The sequence below is a fragment of the Globicephala melas genome, chromosome 5 (genome assembly GCF_963455315.2).
Source record: "Globicephala melas chromosome 5, mGloMel1.2, whole genome shotgun sequence".
Lineage (NCBI taxonomy): Eukaryota > Metazoa > Chordata > Mammalia > Artiodactyla > Delphinidae > Globicephala > Globicephala melas.
The window spans coordinates 101,808,894-101,829,320 of record NC_083318.1 but is presented as its reverse complement, the minus strand read 5'-3'; the positions used below and the strand labels follow the sequence as shown (position 1 = coordinate 101,829,320).

General features: G+C 36.0%; 1 protein-coding gene across 3 annotated transcripts in view; it reads left to right on the top strand.

Moving 5' to 3' along the window:
- Nucleotides 1–20,427, top strand: part of WDFY3 (WD repeat and FYVE domain containing 3) — a 262,639-nt gene that overhangs the window by 77,658 nt on the left and 164,554 nt on the right. For all 3 annotated transcript variants that reach the window (XM_030847029.3, XM_060299607.2, XM_030847033.3), the window contains exons 3-4: nt 8,172–8,382; nt 19,330–19,453. In XM_030847029.3, the coding sequence (XP_030702889.1) occupies nt 8,203–8,382; nt 19,330–19,453 (304 nt within the window). In that variant the 5' untranslated portion in view covers nt 8,172–8,202. The remainder of the gene's footprint in view (nt 1–8,171; nt 8,383–19,329; nt 19,454–20,427) is intronic.

Here is a 20,427-nt window from a genome sequence, read left to right as displayed (position 1 = left end):
TACATGTTTTCCTTTTATCTCCTCTCTCTGTGTATCAATTAAACTTTTTTTAAAAAAATTTAGTGGTTGCCCTAGAGTGAACATTTTTTTTTACTAATATTCATCTACCTTCAAATAACACTTTATTACTGAGGTATGGTATGGGTATCTTATAAAAGTATTCCCAGTTCCTTATGACATTGCTGTTATTCATCTTACTAATTCAGAAACTTTAAGCACCCAATGCATTATCACTATTATTACTTTAAAAACAATCTTTTAGATCAGTTAAGGATAATAAAACAATTTTATTTTACCTTCATTTATTCCTTCTCAGACACCCTTCTCTTTATTATGTAGATAGAGACATACCCTGGAGATATTCCAGACCACCTCAATAAAGCAAGTCCCACCAATTTTTTGGTTCCCCAATGCATATAATATTTATGTTTACACTATACTGTAGTATATTGAGTGTGCAATAACATTCTGTCTAAAAAAGTATACATACCTTAATTTACTTTTACTCCTAAAAGAGTAAAATAATCTTTTACTCCTAAAAGACCATCATCTAACAACACAGGGTTGCCACAAACCTTCAATTGGTAAAAACAAAACAAAACAAAAAAAAGAAAAAACAAACCTCAATTTGTGAAGCGTAATAAAACACAGTATGCCTGTACAATTTTCTGACCTATATCATTTTTTTCTCCCCAAACAGCTATTAATATTTCTGGTATGGCATGTCACCTCACAATACTTTCACATTTTTTGAGTGTCTGAGAAATTCTTTATTCTTTCTTCACCTTTTTTTTTTTTTTTTAAGATTTATGTATTATTTATTTATTTATTTTAGGCTGCATCAAGTCTTAGTTGTGGCACGTGAGATCTTTGTTGAGGCATGCGGGATCTTTCGTTGGGGCACACAGCCTTCTCTCTAGTTGTGGCACGCAGGCTCCAGGGCATGTGGGCTCACTAGTTGAGGTGCGTGAGCTCAATAGTTGTGGCGTGTGGGCTGAGGTTGCCCCGTGGCACGTGGGATCCCAGTTCCCCGACAAGGGATCGAACCCGCGTCCCCTGCATTGTAAGGCAGATTTTTTTTACCACTGGACCACCAGGGAGGTCCCTGATAATTTCATTGGATATAGAATTCTAGGCTGGCGGATTTTTCTTCCAACATTTTAAATATTCAATATTTCCTTTCATTCTTTTCTTGCTTGAACGTTTTGGATGAGAAGTCCACTATAATATTCGTCCTTGTCCTTTTATAGGTAAGGTTTTCCTCCTCCTCCCACCCCCTCACCCCAGTCCCTTTCAAGAGTCTCTCCTTATCTTTGACCTTCTATAGTTTGAATATGATATGCTTAAATGTACTCTTTTAGGTATTTAATCTTGATATTCTCTGAGCTTTCTGTATCGGTGGTTTGGTGTCTGTCATTAATTTTGCAAAGTACTTAGACATTATTACTTCAAATATGCCACTCCTCCCTTTTCTCTTCTTCTGGAAGCTGATTTATCTTCAGGCTCACTGATTCTTTCCTTGGCCATATCGTCTACTGCTGAGCTCATCAAAGCATTCTTCATAATTGTTACAGTGCTTTTGATTTCTTGCATTTCCTTTTGATTCTTTCTTAGAGCACAGTTGGTGGTTGTAAAGTGTGGAAGAGGGGAACTGTTTTATAATCCTGTGATTAAATCTCATTGTTTTAGTGGGCCTGTAACTCTTGGGCTGTGACCTTCACAAGTATTTCTCCAGGGCTGTTTCTTCCCTTAGCCCCCGTAGGTGAGACTGGAAGGTTGGTGGGGAGGGGGGGAGGAAGAGGTGGGGTGGGAGAGATGCCCTTCCCTCAGGTGAGACAAGGCTAAGATAGTCTTTTACTCTGGAAAGTCAGCCTTTGTTATAGAGTATCCTCTGGGAACATTTCAAAGTGATTGTGCTTCCCTTCCCTCTTGCCAGAGCCAGGAGGAGGGGATCTTTCCCACATCTCTGTGAGAAAGAATCTGGTGGGGTTCCTAGAAGTGCAACCCAGGAAAGTTGTGGTGAGAGCCTGAAGGCTGTGGCCCCCAGGAGTTTCTCCCTCTCATGCTAGCCTACTGTTAATAGATAAGCATATTTCATCTGTGAATTTCTGGATTTGCTTGTCTCTCCAGATTTCAGGGATTAGTTTGCCCTGCAACCTCAGTTCCCTGAGGGTTCCAGAAAAATCCTTGGTTTCCAGTTTATTCAGCTGTTTCTTGTGTAAGTACAGGAATGATGACTTCTAATCTCCTTACATTTTGGTGCTGAAATCCTGATTTTTAAAAATTTAACTTCTTTTTTCCTCCTAACTTTTAAGAATTGTACTATTCCATAATACAGGTGTACCATGAGTTGCCTATTCATCTATTAAAGGACTAGGCTATTTCTGATTTTTTGTTATTGTAAACAATTATAATAACATATAATGCAGTAAACTGTCTTGTACTGTGAGTATTGCTCTAGGACAGCTTCCTGGAAGAGGTATCACTAGATGAAAGAGTAGGTATGTTGATACTATGAGATTGCCCTTAAAAAGGCTGCTAATTCAACAAGGTGTGTACATTTCAATTTTTTCTATTCTTACTATGTATATATTTTGTAAGTCCTATCAATTTTTTGCCAAATTGAGCAAATAGTTGTACTTGTTTTTATTTGCATTTCTCTGATTATTAGAGATTTTTAAGTGCCTTTTTATATGTGCATTGTGTTGCATTTCATGTGTATAGTATTTTTACGGGGGATAGTCTATTTCTATTAAATTTTTATTTTGTTATCGTGTTGTTGATTTTAAGAGTTCCATGGATAATCTCGTTATTAATGCTTTGTTATAAGGTTGCTATTATTTTTGTGTTTTTTTGGCTTGTCTTTTAACTTTGTGGTATTTTTAGCTATAAATCTGTCTTTTTTTCCTTTTAAGAAGAATTTACCCTAAATTATAAGTGTTTCCTTTTATATTTGCTTCCAGTGTTTTACTGTTTGTTTACATTTAGATCTTTAATCCATTTGGAATTATTTTTATTTATGAAAATAATAATTTTAGAAAAATCAAACTTTATGTTGTAAGAGGTCTGCAGAATTGTAGAATTTTCTCCACAGTATCCAGCAACCCAAAATTAGACGTGGAGAAATTGTGTGGTTGAATTCATCCAGGCATGGGTACTAGTTGGAAATATGTATAGGCAGGAGTACAGGAGAACTGAAGGTACAGTTGTTAATGTATTGAAGAGACTGAACATCATCTGAGGAGTAGAACTGGGAAAAGTTAAGAGGAATAAGCGATTCCAGTGAAGACCACAGATTTAGGAAGTGGGAAAGGCAGGTGGATTGAAAATTAAGATCTCACAGTAAGATTTCAAAACTTGAAATTTCAGAAATAGAGAAATTCCTAGTGCTGTTAGGTCTAGGATATGGCCCTGAAAGTTCTAGGCCTACTTATATGCACTTCACTCCTGAGGTTAGTCTCCCTGCTGTGTGCCATCCATCCACTGAGGATACTGATACATTCACAGAGCTGAATGACTTGAGCTAGAGGTTAGTGGAGATACAGGTATAATGCAAAATGTGTCAGTAGAAAGCAGTCACAACTTAACAGAAGCATCATGCTACAAAAATTCTTTTACAGGTCTTTCATACAAAATTTTGAACACATTTTCTTATAAAGATACACTTTCAGAGAATGCTGGAGAATTTCTGGTCAGCCTACAAAAGTTTATCCCATAATATAATTTAATTGTACTATTTTAATCATATCAAATAACTGTCATGTAACTATTGGGGTAAATGTGCCTTTGGGGCTCCCAAAACAGCAGCAAGGGCCCTAGAAGGAGGGGTTTGAGAAAGGTGTCAGAGAGATGTCAGTAGTGGCTACCCATGATTGGAAATCATATCTAAATGAAGTGTCCTTAAATGGAAGCAATATCCTTTCATCTGTGAGAAGAGAAAATTAAGCACAATGGAAAAGATGTTTTGAGAAATTGTCCAGTTCAGTATATGTGTAGGATGATGAGTTCACCGATGGGGTCAGAAGGGTGAAGGATGTTGGGAATAGGTCTTAAGTAATTGTATTTTGCCATAGAAATGAGATGGCTGATCTTGTCATGTCTCATAGGTGGGGCTAAAATCTGATATGACTGTTCTTGAAAGGCAAAAACAATGTTTCAGCAGGTAGAAATTTTAAATTCTAATTCAGGACTGTATTAGTAGTTCTTTTTCAATGTATGGGTTAGATTGCTGGGTTATATACACAGTTTTTTGGGAGCCTCTCAGAGTTCTGCTTTCATTCTTCAAAAGTGTAAGAAGGGCTTCCCTGGTGGCGCAGTGGTTGAGAGTACGCCTGCCGATGCAGGGGACACGGGTTCGTGCCCCGGTCCGGGAGTGCCCCGGTCTGGGAAGATCCCACATGCCGTGGAGCGGCTGGGCCCGTGAGCCATGGCCACTGAGCCTGCGCGTCCGCAGCCTGTGCTCCGCAACGGGAGAGGCCACAACAGTGAGAGGCCCGTGTACCGCAAAAAAAAAAAAAAAAAAGTGTAAGAAGTTTTGCCTTTGCTCTTCACAATGTAAGAAAATAAATAGGATCTTTTTCCCCAGAAAGTTTAAGAAAAAATTAAAAACCTGAGGAATTATATATAATTATTTGATGAAACTATAAGATTTTCCCTGAGTCCTGTGAGCTATTTATTTCTTCTCGTGGAATTAAGGAGTTACTTAGAAAAGCTATTTTAAGTTTTTAGCTGAGCTACTCAAAGGCCATTAGTTACTTGGCAAATATATGTTTACAAATTTAGGCTATTTACTTGTTCTATAATTTAAATAATGGCAGACTGTTTAAAGGACTTAAACAGTTTTTCAGGCATTTCCAGAGGATTTTTAAGCTTTAACACAAGAGATTAGAATAAGAACTACTGTCTGGGCTCATTGCAATAATTATCTCATTGCTATTTAAATAACCCCCTGTTGGCAGTACAAACACTTTTCTCTTGTGAAACAAAATAGAGTTTGCATTAGAAAACTAGTTCTTATGCACAATAATCTTTGTAAATATTTTGAAAATCCCTGATAACATTACCCCCCAAAATAATCCTTCTATGATTTGTCCTCAGTATTATTAAATTTTGCCTATCTCTTCTGTATTGCTTTAGAAACCTCTTATTGAGTATCTAAGAAATAAATTTTCCCTTAATTTTTTATTTATCACTTTGTAAGTCTCTAAAACATAGTACTGTAAGAGCCCACACTCTTTCCTTTGCCTTACTTGCTTAAATAACGAAAAATGTAAACGAAAAGAAATTAAATGTTTCATGATCAAGCTGAAGGAAGAAGTATAAAAACTGTTGAACATAATTAATGTGTTTGGCACTTTATATAAATGATGTTATTTTATGTATGCATTACAAAAAGCCTATGAGGAAAGATTTTACGGGTGAGAAAAACCCAAGATTCAAGGGAATTAAGAGACTTTCACCTGAAGTTACCTATCTTATATGGACGTGTTGGTACAGATTTCACCAAGAAGTACCCATTCTTTTCTGCTCTTTCACTGCTGAAGGGTACTTTAAACATGATAGTTCTTGGTCTGAATTATACTTTAAGTTACAGACATTGAAGTGCAGACAAAGCAATGAGTCAGCAATCTGATATGCTTAAGTGTTTCTTGGTAAATTAGGAGAAAAGGAGGAATCTGAATTTTTTTCCCCATTACTGAGATTATCTGAGTAATCGAGAAATACCAGTAAATCCATTTAGCTGATTGATATATTGGGTTGGCCAAAAAGTTCGTTCAGGTTTTTCCATACCGTCTTACGGAAAAACCCAAACAAACTTTTTGGCGAACCCAATATATCCCTTTGTATCCGACAAATATAAAATAATGGTGGTACGATAGCTTGATTTACATCTAGCGAATGTCTTTGTGTGATTATGTGTGTGTGTTTACTGATAATTGATTAGTGTATCTTCAGAAAAGTCAAACATTTCTTTTGCATTCTAACTGCAACTTGATGCTAGCTAAATAAATATTCTAGAGTCACAGTTGCCAAAAATTTTGTAATTTAAAATAGGCACATGAATATAAGTAAGCAGGAAGGGCTGAACCAGTAGGTGGGAGTCCTGGATTCTCATTCAGTTCTTTTTCATTGTGAGATTTTGAGCAAATTGTTCTTGTCTTGAGGCCTCACAAAAAGGTAGAATTAATCCCCTCCTCAGTCCCCTTGCTTAAGTTGGAATGAGGACCAAAGGGAATGGTCTGAAAGTGCTTTGACTCTCTATAAATAAGGATTGATGCTTGGCTTTTTAATGACCTAGACCCCTTTGAAAGCTGGAGATCTATTTAAAATGTTTTTTGAAGTGTTAGGGGATCATGAATCCTGTAAATCCTATCCACAAGCTTTAGATTATGAACTGAAGCTATGGGTTAAGGAAAAAGAGCAGATCTATGTATAATCTGAAGTGTTAGCTAATTTATGCAAGTTTTATAGTTAACTTCAAATTTTATATTTGTCCTGGGGGTTTCCAGGACGAAAAATACCAGCATATAGTAGGCTCTTTGAATGTATTTGTTGAAATCTTTATAATGTATACTTGGGGAACTTAACACGTTTTTCCGAGAATGAAATATGTTGAACAAGTTTGAACCGGACTGACTTTCACTTGTCATTTTGTAGTTCAGAGGGTCTCCTCGGCCCTGTGCCTGTGGTCTGAGCACTCTTCCCCACTACTGGACACCTTAGCAGTATTGAGTGCTCTTTGCACAGAGGTCCCTTGGTGCAGACCAGCCTTTGGCAGGGTGTTTTCCTGCTTCTCACCTGTGATGAGTCGCAGGTGGCCTCCTGTTGCAGTCAAGCTAGAATGCATAAACATGCGCCCGCAGGCAAACACGGAATCCACTCAAAATTCTCAAGGGCAAGCATACTTAAGATGCTAGTTCTTCTTAATGGTTTAAAAAAATCAATAGATGTTTAGTAAATAAACGTCTAGCTCTGCAGTGGTCTCTCATTTCTTAAGAAATGCCATGCTGGCTTATGTGGCAAAATTAAAAATTAATCTTCAGATTACTCCTGCTTTTCTACAGGTTAGAAAGCAAAATTGCCTTTTACTCAAGTTCAGTATATCCCATAGTGTCCTCCCAGCCTTCCTGATTCTTTTTGTAAGATATCCTGTTTTTGTGTCTGAAATTAGCTAATTGCTGGCAGGCACAGTTCATGGTGGTTGAAAAGGGCTGATGATGCTTTCTGAAAGCTTAGCGTTATTGATTCTGGTGTATGTTCTAATCCAGTGATTGGTTTACTTATTTCTTAACTGCAGTTCTAGCCAGGGATACATACATTTTACATTGTGATTCAATACACATGAATACACCCTTACCTAAAATAAGTTTCATGAAATAATAATTACCCTTACTACATGTATTGCAATATCTTCTATTTCATTAAAAATATTTTTATTGAGGTATATAGTTGATTTACAATATTATATTTTACTTCTTTTTTTTAATTGCTTGTCATGATCTATTAAATGAATTAACATGACCTGCCAAAGGGTTTCAAACTGTAGTTTGAAAAAACAGTCTTAAGTTATATGACAATTTTCACTTTTTTCTTATGATTTATAATATATTTGAGGGTATCATTTCATTTAATTTGCATTTTTCAAACTACAAGTCTTCAGTGAGGACTATCCCAAGTGTAATCCTTCATCTACAAAAAAAATTAAATAATTGAAAACAGAAAGCTTTGTGGGGATTTTTGTTTTTTTCACTTGTTTGGATGTTTTGAAGTGAGGGTGAATTTTCTGTGCTTTTATTCTTTTTCCATATAGTCAACTATTAAGCAACATATTAATTATAAGATTTATGATCCCTTTATTTGTTGAACTTTGTTATGACTAACTTGGAAATGTTTGTTGCTCGTCCAGCAACAATTAATTTTTTACATTTAATGTTTTACATTTTATACAAATTGTGGCAAAGCCGGTAAGGAACACTGAGTGGCATAATTTGTAACTTGTCATTTAGGGAGATTTATCAAAATTAGCTTTGCCTCTCTACCTTTTCTGTTCAAAAAAGTAGAAAAAATATTTTAGGCAGAATTTTTTTGTTTTTCTGGCTTTTAATGAGCTCCGTGCATGCTTGACCTGGTCAACACAATGAGATTTTGACTGTATGAACATCTTCTTACAGAATTAGAAGTGTTTATCACCAACCAGCCAAGATGAATATGGTGAAGAGGATCATGGGGCGGCCGAGGCAGGAGGAGTGCAGCCCGCAAGACAACGCCTTAGGACTGATGCACCTCCGCCGACTCTTCACGGAGTTGTGCCATCCTCCCCGGCACATGACTCAGAAGGAACAAGAAGAGAAACTGTACATGATGCTGCCAGTGTTTAACAGGGTGAGTCCAGGTTGCCAAGCACATGCCTTTTGTGATGGGGTGGTACTGCAGGAGTCTTGAGGTTATAATAAGTCACAGATGGGAAAAAAAAAATGATAGAATGAATGAATTTTTAAGAAGCTGATTCCTTCCTTTCAATTTGCTATAAGGTGATTTGATGTGAGATCTGGTCAGAATGAACTCCTCTTAGTTCTAGCAGATAAAAGGAAGATTGCGAGCATTTTGTAAAATGTTCCTCTAATGGTTGATACTTGGAAGAGGGATAGGTTGTAAATTACCACTTATGTTATTTCCATTACCTTTTGAAGTGATGATTTATGGCATCAAATGGTGCAGTCGCCCAAGTCCTTTTTACACTTTGAAGAATCATCTCAGTTTATTTTGTTGTTTGGTGGATTTTCTGTAAAAGAACTTGTAAGAGGATAGTTATAGGCTCTAGAGAGTCAAAATAGAGCTGATGTTTTAATGTATTTTGTCAAGTTGATCACATGTAGCAATCTTAATGGAGATTTTAAAAATTTTTATCAAAGATGTATATGTACATAGTTTAAAAAGTCAAGTACTTCCGCAGGCTTATAGGGCCCTGCTGCTCTCCACTGCTAATTGTTGCTGCCACTTTTAGCTATTTCAGCTTTTACATAACAAACAATACTTATACTGCTGTCGTGATTGTTCAGTTTTAATTGACTTCTTACTGAGAAATAGGAGAATTAGCTTTTTTTTTAAACTCCCCATGCCTCCAAAGCATGCACACACATACATTCACTCATACATGCTACCCTCCTCTTGTCCTTCCCATACAATAATCCCATTTGTTTAAATAAGATTCAGTGCTTACAGTCTACTGACCCTGCTGTAAATATTATTCATAGATGAACCTTATAGCAAACCACCACTATTTTGCCACTCTTATAGAACTTGTTTTCCTCAGACTTTGTAACATAACTGTCTCAATTTCTGTCTTTCCTCATGTCTCTTTCTTTTTCTCCCCCATCTCTCTTTTTCTCTCCTTAGACCTATCTCTGTCCTTCCCCTATCTTTCTCTCCTTCCCTTCCTGTTTCTGTCTCTTTCTCCCCATCTCTGCCTGTCTTTTCCTGTGTCTCTCTTCCCCATCTCTCTCTCCTCTCTCTGTTCCCCTCTCTTGGTCTCTGTCTCTCCCCCCCGACCCCCCAGTTCTCTTTCCTTGTTTCTCACCTCCCATGTCTTTCTCTTTCCCCTGCATCTGTGACTCATTGTCTCCCTCCCAAAGTCTCACTTGATCTCTTTATTGTTTGTTCTCTGTGTCTGTTAGTCTTTCTGTCTGAAATTTTCTAGGTTCTTCTTCTCAATATTTTGAAATTTTATTGAGGCTTCATGATGAACCTTCTTAATCTGAAAACTTGTACTTTTCAATTCTGGGAAAATATTTTGAAATATTTCTTTGTTAATATTCTTCCCCTTTTCTGCAGCTCTGTCAATCAAATATTAACTCTTTTGGATTAACCTTATGCTGTCATATTTTTAACGTCCTTGAATTCTTCTTTATTAATTTAAAATTCTGTAATATCTCCTCATCCCTCTGAAAATATTAAAGCTTTTTCAAGTTTTCTTATGCTTCTTTCATTGTTATTTGCTTCAGATTACTGTTTTTTCTTTGTTTATATTATTTTCTTTCATATTAGAGTAGTCTCCAGATGTCTGGTGATAATTGTCTATACACTGATATTTAGGAATGAGGTATTGAAACACTAATTGGAAAGTACGTGTGCAGGGGTTAGACTTTTCCAGTGGTAAGATGATCTGGCTGGATAAAATGCAGAGATTCGTTAACCTAGGATATGTTGATATTCCAGGAAGGGATGTTTTCCAGTCTCCTGCCTGGAGCATATATACTTGCTAGTGTTTTCTATGTTTCATATTCAGTAGATTGACTTTCACTTAATCTCCAGTTTGCACCTATCAGTGTTCTTGGTTGTTCCTCTCTAAGGGTTAGACCTCCAGGTGTGTACTGCACTTGGGAGGAGCAGTCACCTTCAGTTTCTGGGCTGTTAAATAAGAATATCTACCTTGTGGGGTTGGTATGAAGATTAAATAAGATAATGTACTTAAAGCACTTAACAAATGCTTGTCCTAGGGAACTTGTGTCTATTATTGTTACTGTTGTTATGGCATTAAAAATAAAGACATTACAAGGTGAAGCAACGATTATAAACTATTTATGCTGAAATAATTTCATATTGAATATATGCTGAAATACATCTAGTTTATGTGTTACTCACACCAAGCCAAAGGCTAATTAGACAACAGAGAGGAGGGATAGACTCTACATATTCTATGTTTATTTGTTTGCTTATCTCTTCATTTATTCTGTTATTGTGCATTACTGATTCAGTAAATATGTGTCAAACAAATAGACATTGTGCTATACATTGGAGTTCTGAGATAAGATAGTCCAGTTTTATAAATCAGAAGTGTCATGAGGAAGATAAACATGTATTTCTGTTGGAGAAGAGATAAACACATAAACAGATAATGGAATAACAAAGAAATGTAGTATTAGAGACACAGCAGAGTATTATGGCACCTCTGAGAAGAAAGTTATCGGAAAGTCTGTGGGGATCAGGGAAGGGGCGTCTCCCATGAGAATGGGATGTGATTCTTGAGTCCTTAAAAGATATGCATTAGCCAGCTTGGAACTAACTGGGCTAAATTAACCAAGAAGGTAATTAGAGTAAGAAGTTAAAGCATGAATCAAGGTAAAGGCTACAAACATTTTGATGTGTGCTAGCATCTATAAGTGGTCCAAGAAGTTGACATTATGTCGAGGAAGGGTACTGTTAAGTTTAATAGGCACATCATGACAGGTTTTATATCATATTAAGTGCTAATACTTTTTCTCCGAGGTGTGCAGAGCCAATGAAGTATTCTAAGCAATAGAATAAGAAAGGAGAAGGGACCAAAGCAAGGCTGTCTCTTAGGTTTCTCATTTGGGAAACTGGGTGGATATTTTTCCTAGTAGCTGAGAAGGAGAGATATAGGGGACAGATTCAGTCTGGGGCATTGAGTCCAAACTGTTGATATTTGTGAACTTCCCAAGTGGAGGTATTCAGTAGGCAATTAGAAAGCTCAGGTGAGGGACTGTGGGGACTACTGCAGATATGTGGTAGTTGGAACCCTGGAAGGGGATAAGACATTACTCGTGCCTCCTACTGCCCCATGAGTAGTATGCTAAGGATGAACCATGGAGAATATGAATGTTTAGTGAAAGAAGGGGAACCCATAAAGGATACAGAACAGGAATGGGTCAGTAGCAGTACAAAAAGAATCAGGAGAGGCTGGTTATGGAACTCAAGAGATAAAAGTTGCAAGAAGGAGGAGAGCAGTCAACACCATCCTGTACATTAGAGAGACCCAGTAAGATGGAGACTGAAAAATGTACATGAGATTTGCCAGTTTGAAAGTTACTAGAATGGAAGCACAAGAAAGCAGTGAGTTGAGCAGTGAATGGGAGATGAGAAGAGACAGTATGGACTCAGCTTGTAGAAATATGAAAGAAGAGGGGACAAAAGAGATTGATGGAGGTGAATTTGGCAATAGGGGGTTTGTGTTTGTATATTTCTGGTGTTTTACTTTGTTTTTAAAAATGGGAGAGATCCAGGCATGCTCATGAAGAGAAGGAAAGAAACCAGCAGAGGGGGAAATTGGAAATTTTTAAGACAGTGAAATTGAGCATAGAGTCAAATTACAGGTGGGTGAGTGAGCCTTGAACAAGAGACACCGCATGCTGCAGGAGAGCATGTCTTGTTGGGTGTGAGCGCAGATTTGTAGTGAAGGTAGTGGAAAGTTGAATAAGATCTTGCTTGATGACCTCAGTTTCTTATAGTTATCAACAGAAGATGTGGTCTGTTAAGAGTCTGGAGTAAGCAGGTCGAGTAGGAGACTTTAGGGAATGGTGATGGTTTGGAATATTAATGAAAGGGAATCAAGAAGGATAGTTGAAAGGGACAATAAAGGGCTTAAAGAGTTTTGAGGGCTCAGTGAAGGTTGGAGATAGTAAATTTGTACTGGATCTTATCCATGCAGGCGTGTGCGATTTTTCTCATTCAGTTACAAAGCAGCGTGTGTGTAGAAGTAGAAAAGACGGATAGATGCGTTATATTGGGACTGAGGTTTTGCTGGGCTGGTAAAGCAAGAAGGGCAGGAGTAGAGGGACAGAGCATAGTTAGAGAGACTAATTCACATATCACTCGTGGAATTGGGTGGGATACCATAGGAACAGAGCAGAGGATGTTCATTTTTTAATCTATGAGATAAAAAGGCTGAGAGTGAGGGAGGGGAGGGGATGATAGGGTAGGAATATGAGGAGAGGTAGGGAAAGGTTTAAGACAGCTGTTTTGAAATTGGGAGAGAACTGATTATGGACAAGCTATTTTTTCAAGCCCTGTTGAGGTAACAGTCATTAATTTTTATTGCAACCAGTCCTGGGAAGTTGGTTGTTTTTTATTTTAATGTTTTTGTTTTACTTCAATGTCACAATGTACTATTAGCTATTAAGTAGTTTGAGATAATTTCCTTCTCTCAGATTCATAAACACTGAAAAGGTGATGATAATGTTAAGAGTAGTTAGGACAATTGTTATTCTCAGCTATTAATATAGATTAATAACTAATATCCTGCATATGTGTCCCATGTATTTCATCAGTTAAGCTTCCACAGTCAATTCAAGTGAGTCTTAGACTAGAAGACTCAAACAAATACTTGAGGTTTTTGGGTTTTTTTTTTTTAAGAAGATTTAAGTTGCTTTAGTGATTATTCTCTATTGCTTAGACTGTCTTAGTTCTGTTGTGTTCTGTGTTGCCATGAGTCTCTATTCTTTCAAGTCAGAAGTTTTTAGTTGGCTGATTAAAAGCATATACATATGCATTGCCTAAACCTCTAATACAATGAGTGATTTAAATATCATAAAGTTTCATTCAACTTTTTTTTTCTGTTTTATTGTGCTTCGCTTTATTGCAGTTTTTACAAATTAAAGGTTTGTGGCAACCCTGCATTGTCAGATGATGGTTAGCGTTTTTTTTTAATTAATTAATTTTTTTATTGAAGTATAGTTGATTTACAATGTTGTGTTAGTTTCAGGTGTACAGCAAAGTGATTCAGTTATATATATATATTTTTATACATATATACATATATTTATTCTTTTTCAGGTTCTTTTCCTTTATCAACTTTTAACTAATGAAAAGAAAGTTATTTCTGTACTATTGTGACCAATTTAAAAAATATATAAATTATATTCATTGGCCTATCATTAACAAACTAAAATTATCCTTAGATAAGACATCACATCCATTAAATTTTGATATAGATAACCATATTTATTTAATGGTTTGACAATTTATACTTGAACGTTCTACACTAGTAAGAAATAGCTTAGATGAATGAATAGCTCAGTATGGCTCCAGACATCCTGCCACGATTGCCAAAAATGAACTGTACTGTTGATTTTTGAGACTTTGTTTGATTCATGCCAAATGGCAAATAAACCATATTACAGTTAGACATGGATATCCATCTACAGAATCGTTTTTAAAGTGTGCTCCATACTGTTATTTCAGTGTGTGATTTTGGCCTTTAAGAGACACGAGGTTGAGAAATGGCATGTGTTAAGCCCCTTTTTCTGGGCCAGGACTCATGCTGGGTTCTTCAGCTGCCTCCTGTGCTCTTCATCACAGTCCTGCAAGGGCACTGCTGGTATCTTCCTTCTCACCAGTTCTCTCAAACTGAAAGATTATGGTGAGGTCTGAGAATAGCTGGATAATATTTAATCAGCATTCTTAAAAATAATTAACCTTTAGTCCCAAGAACAAAAGCTTACAGAAAAAAAATACTTCATTTAAACGTATTAAAAAATGAATAGCATTTTAGTCATCTAAAAGTTAACTGCCATTGTTAATTACCTTGGTGTATGTTATCATACTAAATTGTGTATGTTAAAATATAATCTTTACTAACTGGACCTTCTTTTAGAGACTCCTCTTGTTTTTGAATTTGCTTCTGATTTATATTCAAGAAACATCTAAGTTGAATCCAATGTCTCTTTTTTTTTTTTTTTTTTTTTTTTTGCGGTACGCAGGCCTCTCACTGTTGTGGCCTCTCCCGTTGCGGAGCACAGGCTCCGGACACGCAGGCTCAGCGGCCATGGCTCACGGGCCCAACAGCTCCGCGGCATGTGTCCCCTGCATCGGCAGGCGGACTCTCAACCACTGCGTCACCAGGGAAGCCCCCAATGTCTCTTTTTTTATCCCTCACAAGTAACCTTTACTTTTTAAATTGTTGGCTTTAGAGGAAGGATACTCAAGTTCAGAACCAAATGCGAGATAGATCAAGGGTCAGACAAATGAACTATTTACATATATGAGGCTTATGTTTACAAATATACAGCTTTGTTACTTATTGCATAGTACCAATATTGGAGAATGGAGCTTAGGTCTGTGCAACAAAGGACTTCCTAGTTTCACCCTTGATATGGTTAAGCTTACTTACCCAGTCATTGGCAAAAGTGGGCAAGCCACACTCAGAGCAGATGAGAGTACATGTTCTCTTGAGGCGGGCGTACCCTAGAAGGAGAGAGAGGGACTGAGATACACCTTCTCATTTTCTTCTCCTGCAAGTTCGTGGTCCTTAGAACAAGAAGACTGTAAGTGTTAATGTAATGATTTATATTAATTGGTAAATGCAATTACATCTTCACTGTCAATTTTCAAAATCTGTTAGATATATCAAATTATTCATATACTCTGTAACTTAATTTTAGATATTACGTATATTTAGGGGGAAAAAGACACCATTTTAGAAAACTTTGTAAAAATTCCTACCTCTCTTTTACTAATATTTAATAAAATTTTACTGAATAGCTTCATTTGGTAACAAATATATATTGAGCCGCTGCTTCCTGCATGCCATTATACAACACCATTCATTTGTTCCCCCTGAGTATACCAAAAATATTTTAGTTGAGGAGCAGCCAGGAAATTTTCTGAAATTTATTTAGGTGGATATTTAAAATGACCCTTCTAAAAACAAGTTGAGCTGTGCTAATTCCCTCGCAAGGTGAACACTGTGCAAAGGTATAGTGATAGGGTTCCTGCAAAGTTTAATTCAGGCAGTATATTACTGGGTGACTAAGAGCACAGCTTGGAATCAGACCTAGTTTTGAATTCTGTCTCCACCACCTCCTGGCATCTACCTTCTCTAACCCTTAATTTCTTTTTCTGAAAAATGGGAGTAATGTGTAGGATTTCATGAGATTCGAATGACATTATGTCAAGTATTTGAATAGTGCTAGGCACACTGTAAAGCCTCATTATATGATAATTGTTGTTATTTTTATTAAGTTTGCTAAAAGGCTTTTTGTTCCTCAGCACTGTTTTTTTCATCTGGGTAATGAATGTCACATGTCTATTATAGAATCATCCCTCTGAGTTGAGTGTATTACCGACCAGTTCTCTTGCTCAACTCTCCCCTTTAACAGATGAGGGAACTAAGAACCAGAAAATTTTGACCAGAGTCCCTGTGGGTGGGAAGGTGAATCCCAGCTCTGTGCTCCATCCTCTATTTCCCACTATTTGTGGAAGGTGGTGAATACATACCTAATATTTTTAGATTTAATTGTTGAAGTCAGTCACCAAAAAATCTCTTTTCTTTACTGCCTTACACATTCAGTATTATCTAAAATGCCAGATACATGTTTTAGTCCCTGTACTTCTCCAGCCTTTTCTTGCTGCATTTCCCCTCTCATTGGAAACACTCCAGCTTCACCCACGCCTTTTGATCTCTCAAGCTCCCAATCTCTTGCCCACGGTCTTAGCACAGTTCTTCTCACTGCCCGGAACCCTCGTTCCTTGGCTGTTTGAATTGTGACCTTTTTTCATTATTCAGTATCATCCTTCTGGGTCAGTGTCATCTCAGAGAGCGTTTCTGATAACCTTTTCTCACTCCAGGCATTCCCTTTCAGTTACCCTGTTTACTTCCTTTATAATGCATCACTATCCAACATAATTTTCATTTTTAAAATAGCTTAACTTTTGTCTCCTGTGCTAAAATGTACATTCCGTGAAAACTGGAATTATATTTGCTTTATTTGCCTTTGTATTCACAGTTCTTTATTTACTTTTGTATTCAAGGTTCCAAATATTGCCTGGCATATATAGTAGACCAGTAAATATTTATGAGTGAATAAATGAAAGAGTGAATCAATCAGTAGTGTTGGATCACTAGATTAAAGATTGTTTACGTTAAAGAAGCAGTAGTTCATTTCAGATTAGCAAGTAGGACATGGTCCTTTTTCTGTAACATTTGGCTTGGTCAATTCAAGCAACACAGCTTTTGAAAAAAATTTCCTTATGAAAATAAAGCTGTAAATATCAGGATTTGTATGAAAAGTTAGTTGCATTTTTAACAGTGTATTTTAATAATTCTTAGGAGCAAAATATACATCAGTATATTCTGAATAATAGGAATACTTATCTACTTTAAATCAGTTTGTCATAAGGCTTAATAATTGCCTGAGCAAAATATACAATTGCTTTGTAAACACCTTCATTAGGCAGTTACATACTCATCTCTGGGTGGAAGTAGAATGGCTATTCAAGCATGTGTCCTTCCTCACTAGAAACCAAATGGTGTAGATATTTTATTTGATAAAGATAGTTGATGGTTTATTTTAAAAGATGCACTTTGAGTTGCAATATGTTATTTTTATATGGACCAAAAACTTAAAAAAGGAGGAAAGAAAGGAATGAATAAACTTTGTCATAATCAACTGTGAACTTCAAGCAAGGTTGATTTTAGTAACCAAATTGCTTTGGTTTGATATTAATGTAGTCTTACAGGGCTGTGCTTACTGGGCATACTTTTTAAGTCTGTGAGATAAATTTGGTCAATAAATTGGCCATTCTTTTTATTTTTCTAAGACACAAATTATTTAATAAAAACTTCAAGAGAGAGTGACGGGTAAAATCTCTTCTCCTTGAAAGTATGCTCAAATTTAAAATTGAGGCTTCTCAATTTCTAATCTATCTCCAATTTGTTTATTAAAGACTATGGGTATTTAGCAGGCGACATAGGTTAACTGTAAGCACATAACATTTATCAAAATCTCAGCAGAAAAACAATTATTGAGGAGTTCCTGAAAAGAACAGTTTGTTTGTTCTTTGAGATAATTTAAAATTGTGTGTCAAGTTAAAGAACAGACTACCTGGCTAAAAGTATAACCTGTAGAACTGATTTATCATTTGTTTGATACTTTCAGCTCAATTTGAGGGTGATTGTAAGAAACATGTTGTCTATTGTAAGAATGTAAGAAACATTCCTATTACAAGGATATTATAAGTTGTATCCTTTTAATAGGATCCTTGGAAGAAAATCTTTACATTATGGTATGAAGAATAGAGGTACTTCGTTAAATATGTTTTCCTTACCTAAGGACATTGAGAACCATGTAGTTCATGAGGTTTTCTCTCCTGTATGTTTGAGCCAAAATTCATGACTAAATATGGCAAATATAGACTTTTTTTCCCCAGTCTACCTCCCTAGCCTTGGTTTTATTATTTGATTGGTTTTGTTCTTACTTTTTGTTTATATTCTCATATTATAATTTGTGTCCTTGCATGCTACCTAAACATTTTCTAGAATTTGGTTGTGGGGGCAGGCAGCATACAAACAAACAGCCATATTCAGGGAACATCCCTGTAAAAGGCAGGGTGCTAGCTTGGCAAGGAACACAATGACGGGTAAGATACGTTTCCTCCCTTTGCAGTGACATTTGAACAGATAACAAGAATATAAAATATTGTTTAGTTAATATTACAGTAGAGGGCTATCATAATAGTTTTAGGAGACACAGAATTCTCTTTTAGCTATAAAGAACATTTTTTAAAAAAAATATTTATTTGGTTGCGCTGGGTCTTAGTTGCAGCAGGTGGGCTCCTTAGTTGCGGCTCACCGGCTCCTTAGTTGTGGCAGGCAGACTTCTTAAGTGCGGCTTGCTGGCTCCTTAGTTGCCCCATGTGAACTCTTAGTTGCGGCATGTATGTGGGATCTAGTTCCCTGACCAGGGATCGAGCCCAGGCCACCTGCATTGGGAGCATGGAGTCTTATCCACTGTGCCACCAGGGATGTCCCACTATAAAAAACATTTTTTAAAACAATATTCCAGGATGCATCCAGTTATATAGCTATTATAATACTATTTCTTTTCCTATGACAGTCTGTCCAGGTTTTAGTTTTTTCATTCTCTTTGCTTGAACCTATGCCAGTTTAAGAATGATTTATTCTAAAGTTCATCTAGTGTAGATTTTTGTAAAGACAAGTGTATTTCATGACCCTTTCATTCATTTTTATTCTAGTCTTTTCGTTAAGTCTTGTTTTGGGAATTATTATGGTTAGAATTCAGAAATTCTGAGGTATAAGATGAGTTTAGTAAATTCTGTATTCAGCCCAGGACTTAGCATTAGATAAGTCCCTGCTTTTACCATTATATTTTCTAAATATAAACTTTAGAAGTTTATATTTTTTATAACTTTATATTTATTTATAAATATAAAGTTTATATTTATAAACTTTAGAAGTTTATATTTATTTTCTAAATATAAACTTTAGAAATTATATTTACATTATATTTTCTAAAGTTTATTAGTAAGTTTGATTTAAATTTTATAGATAACTGGTCTTTGGCTTTTAGATTTTGTTTATTTAATTATTCATTCAACAAATTATTTTACATGTATAAGAAAATGTGGTTAGATGGCATTTATTGAAAGAGATATGTTTTAAACTTATTCAGATCGAAGTAACTATGCAAGGATACTTTCTTTTATTTGATTTTCAAGTCATACCACACTTTGAAAAGCACATAATGAAAGAAAAAAGTTGACAATGCTGTATTAAAATTGTTTTTCTCATCACAGGTTTTTGGAAATGCTCCGCCAAGTACAATGACAGAAAAATTTTCTGATCTTCTGCAGTTCACAACACAAGTCTCACGACTGATGGTGACAGAAATTCGAAGGAGAGCATCAAACAAATCCACAGGTATTTTTACAGAAACCAGCAAAAACTAATTTATTTGAATGGACAGTTTGGTAAAAGTGGTGTCGAAATCTAACAAAAAATTGACCTGATTTTAAGCACATGGATTTCAGTACCAGTCCCCATTCCCATTCTTACTGTCATATTCTTACTGTCAGCACCTTTTACTCTCAAGTGGAGTAGTTCTACCCAAGGCTATTTTCCTTGGACCACTACCACCCCTGACCTAACCCTTTTAACAGCACTCTGTTTCCTTCTGAACAAAATCCAAATTCCTAGCATGACATTCAACACAAACTCAGGACCTGGAAATACATATATATACCCACCATTTTTGCATACCCTTTTTAATTTCTTGTTTCCTTTTTCTATATTTCAACCAAGTCATGAGTTACTTATAGTCCCAGACATTTCTGTGCTCTTTTTTCTATCCTTGTGATGCTTCATTCAGGAAGGAGCATCTCCCCGCGTCTTAGTACATCTAAATCTTCTCAGCTTGGATTAAGTCACACTTCCTAGATAGAATGTTTCTTGATTTCCTTAATCAAAGGAAAAGTTTTCTCTTCTTAACTACTCAGCTTCACGAGTGGTGTTTATATATGTATCTTTATCTTTCTATTAGACCATAAACTATTTATGAGTCTTTGTATAACCTACAGTCTTTATTTACCACAGTGCTTTACACAGTAGGCCTTTTATAAATGCTGCCTGAATAACTATTCTTATTCATAATTAGGTAATTTTAAACTTCATAAAGTATCATCCCATTTAATCAAGATTAAAATAAAATTTTTTGATTTTAATTACCATTACTCATTTTCTAAATTAGCAATATGTTTGAAGGATTTTATCTTAATTTTTATCTTGTTGCTTTGGTTTTTAGTGGTTGAGTGATCGCTTTCCTACTGAAGCATTAGACCAAGAAATCAATAATTTAAGTTTTGTTTCTAGTGTCTCTTTGAAAAATCACTTATCGT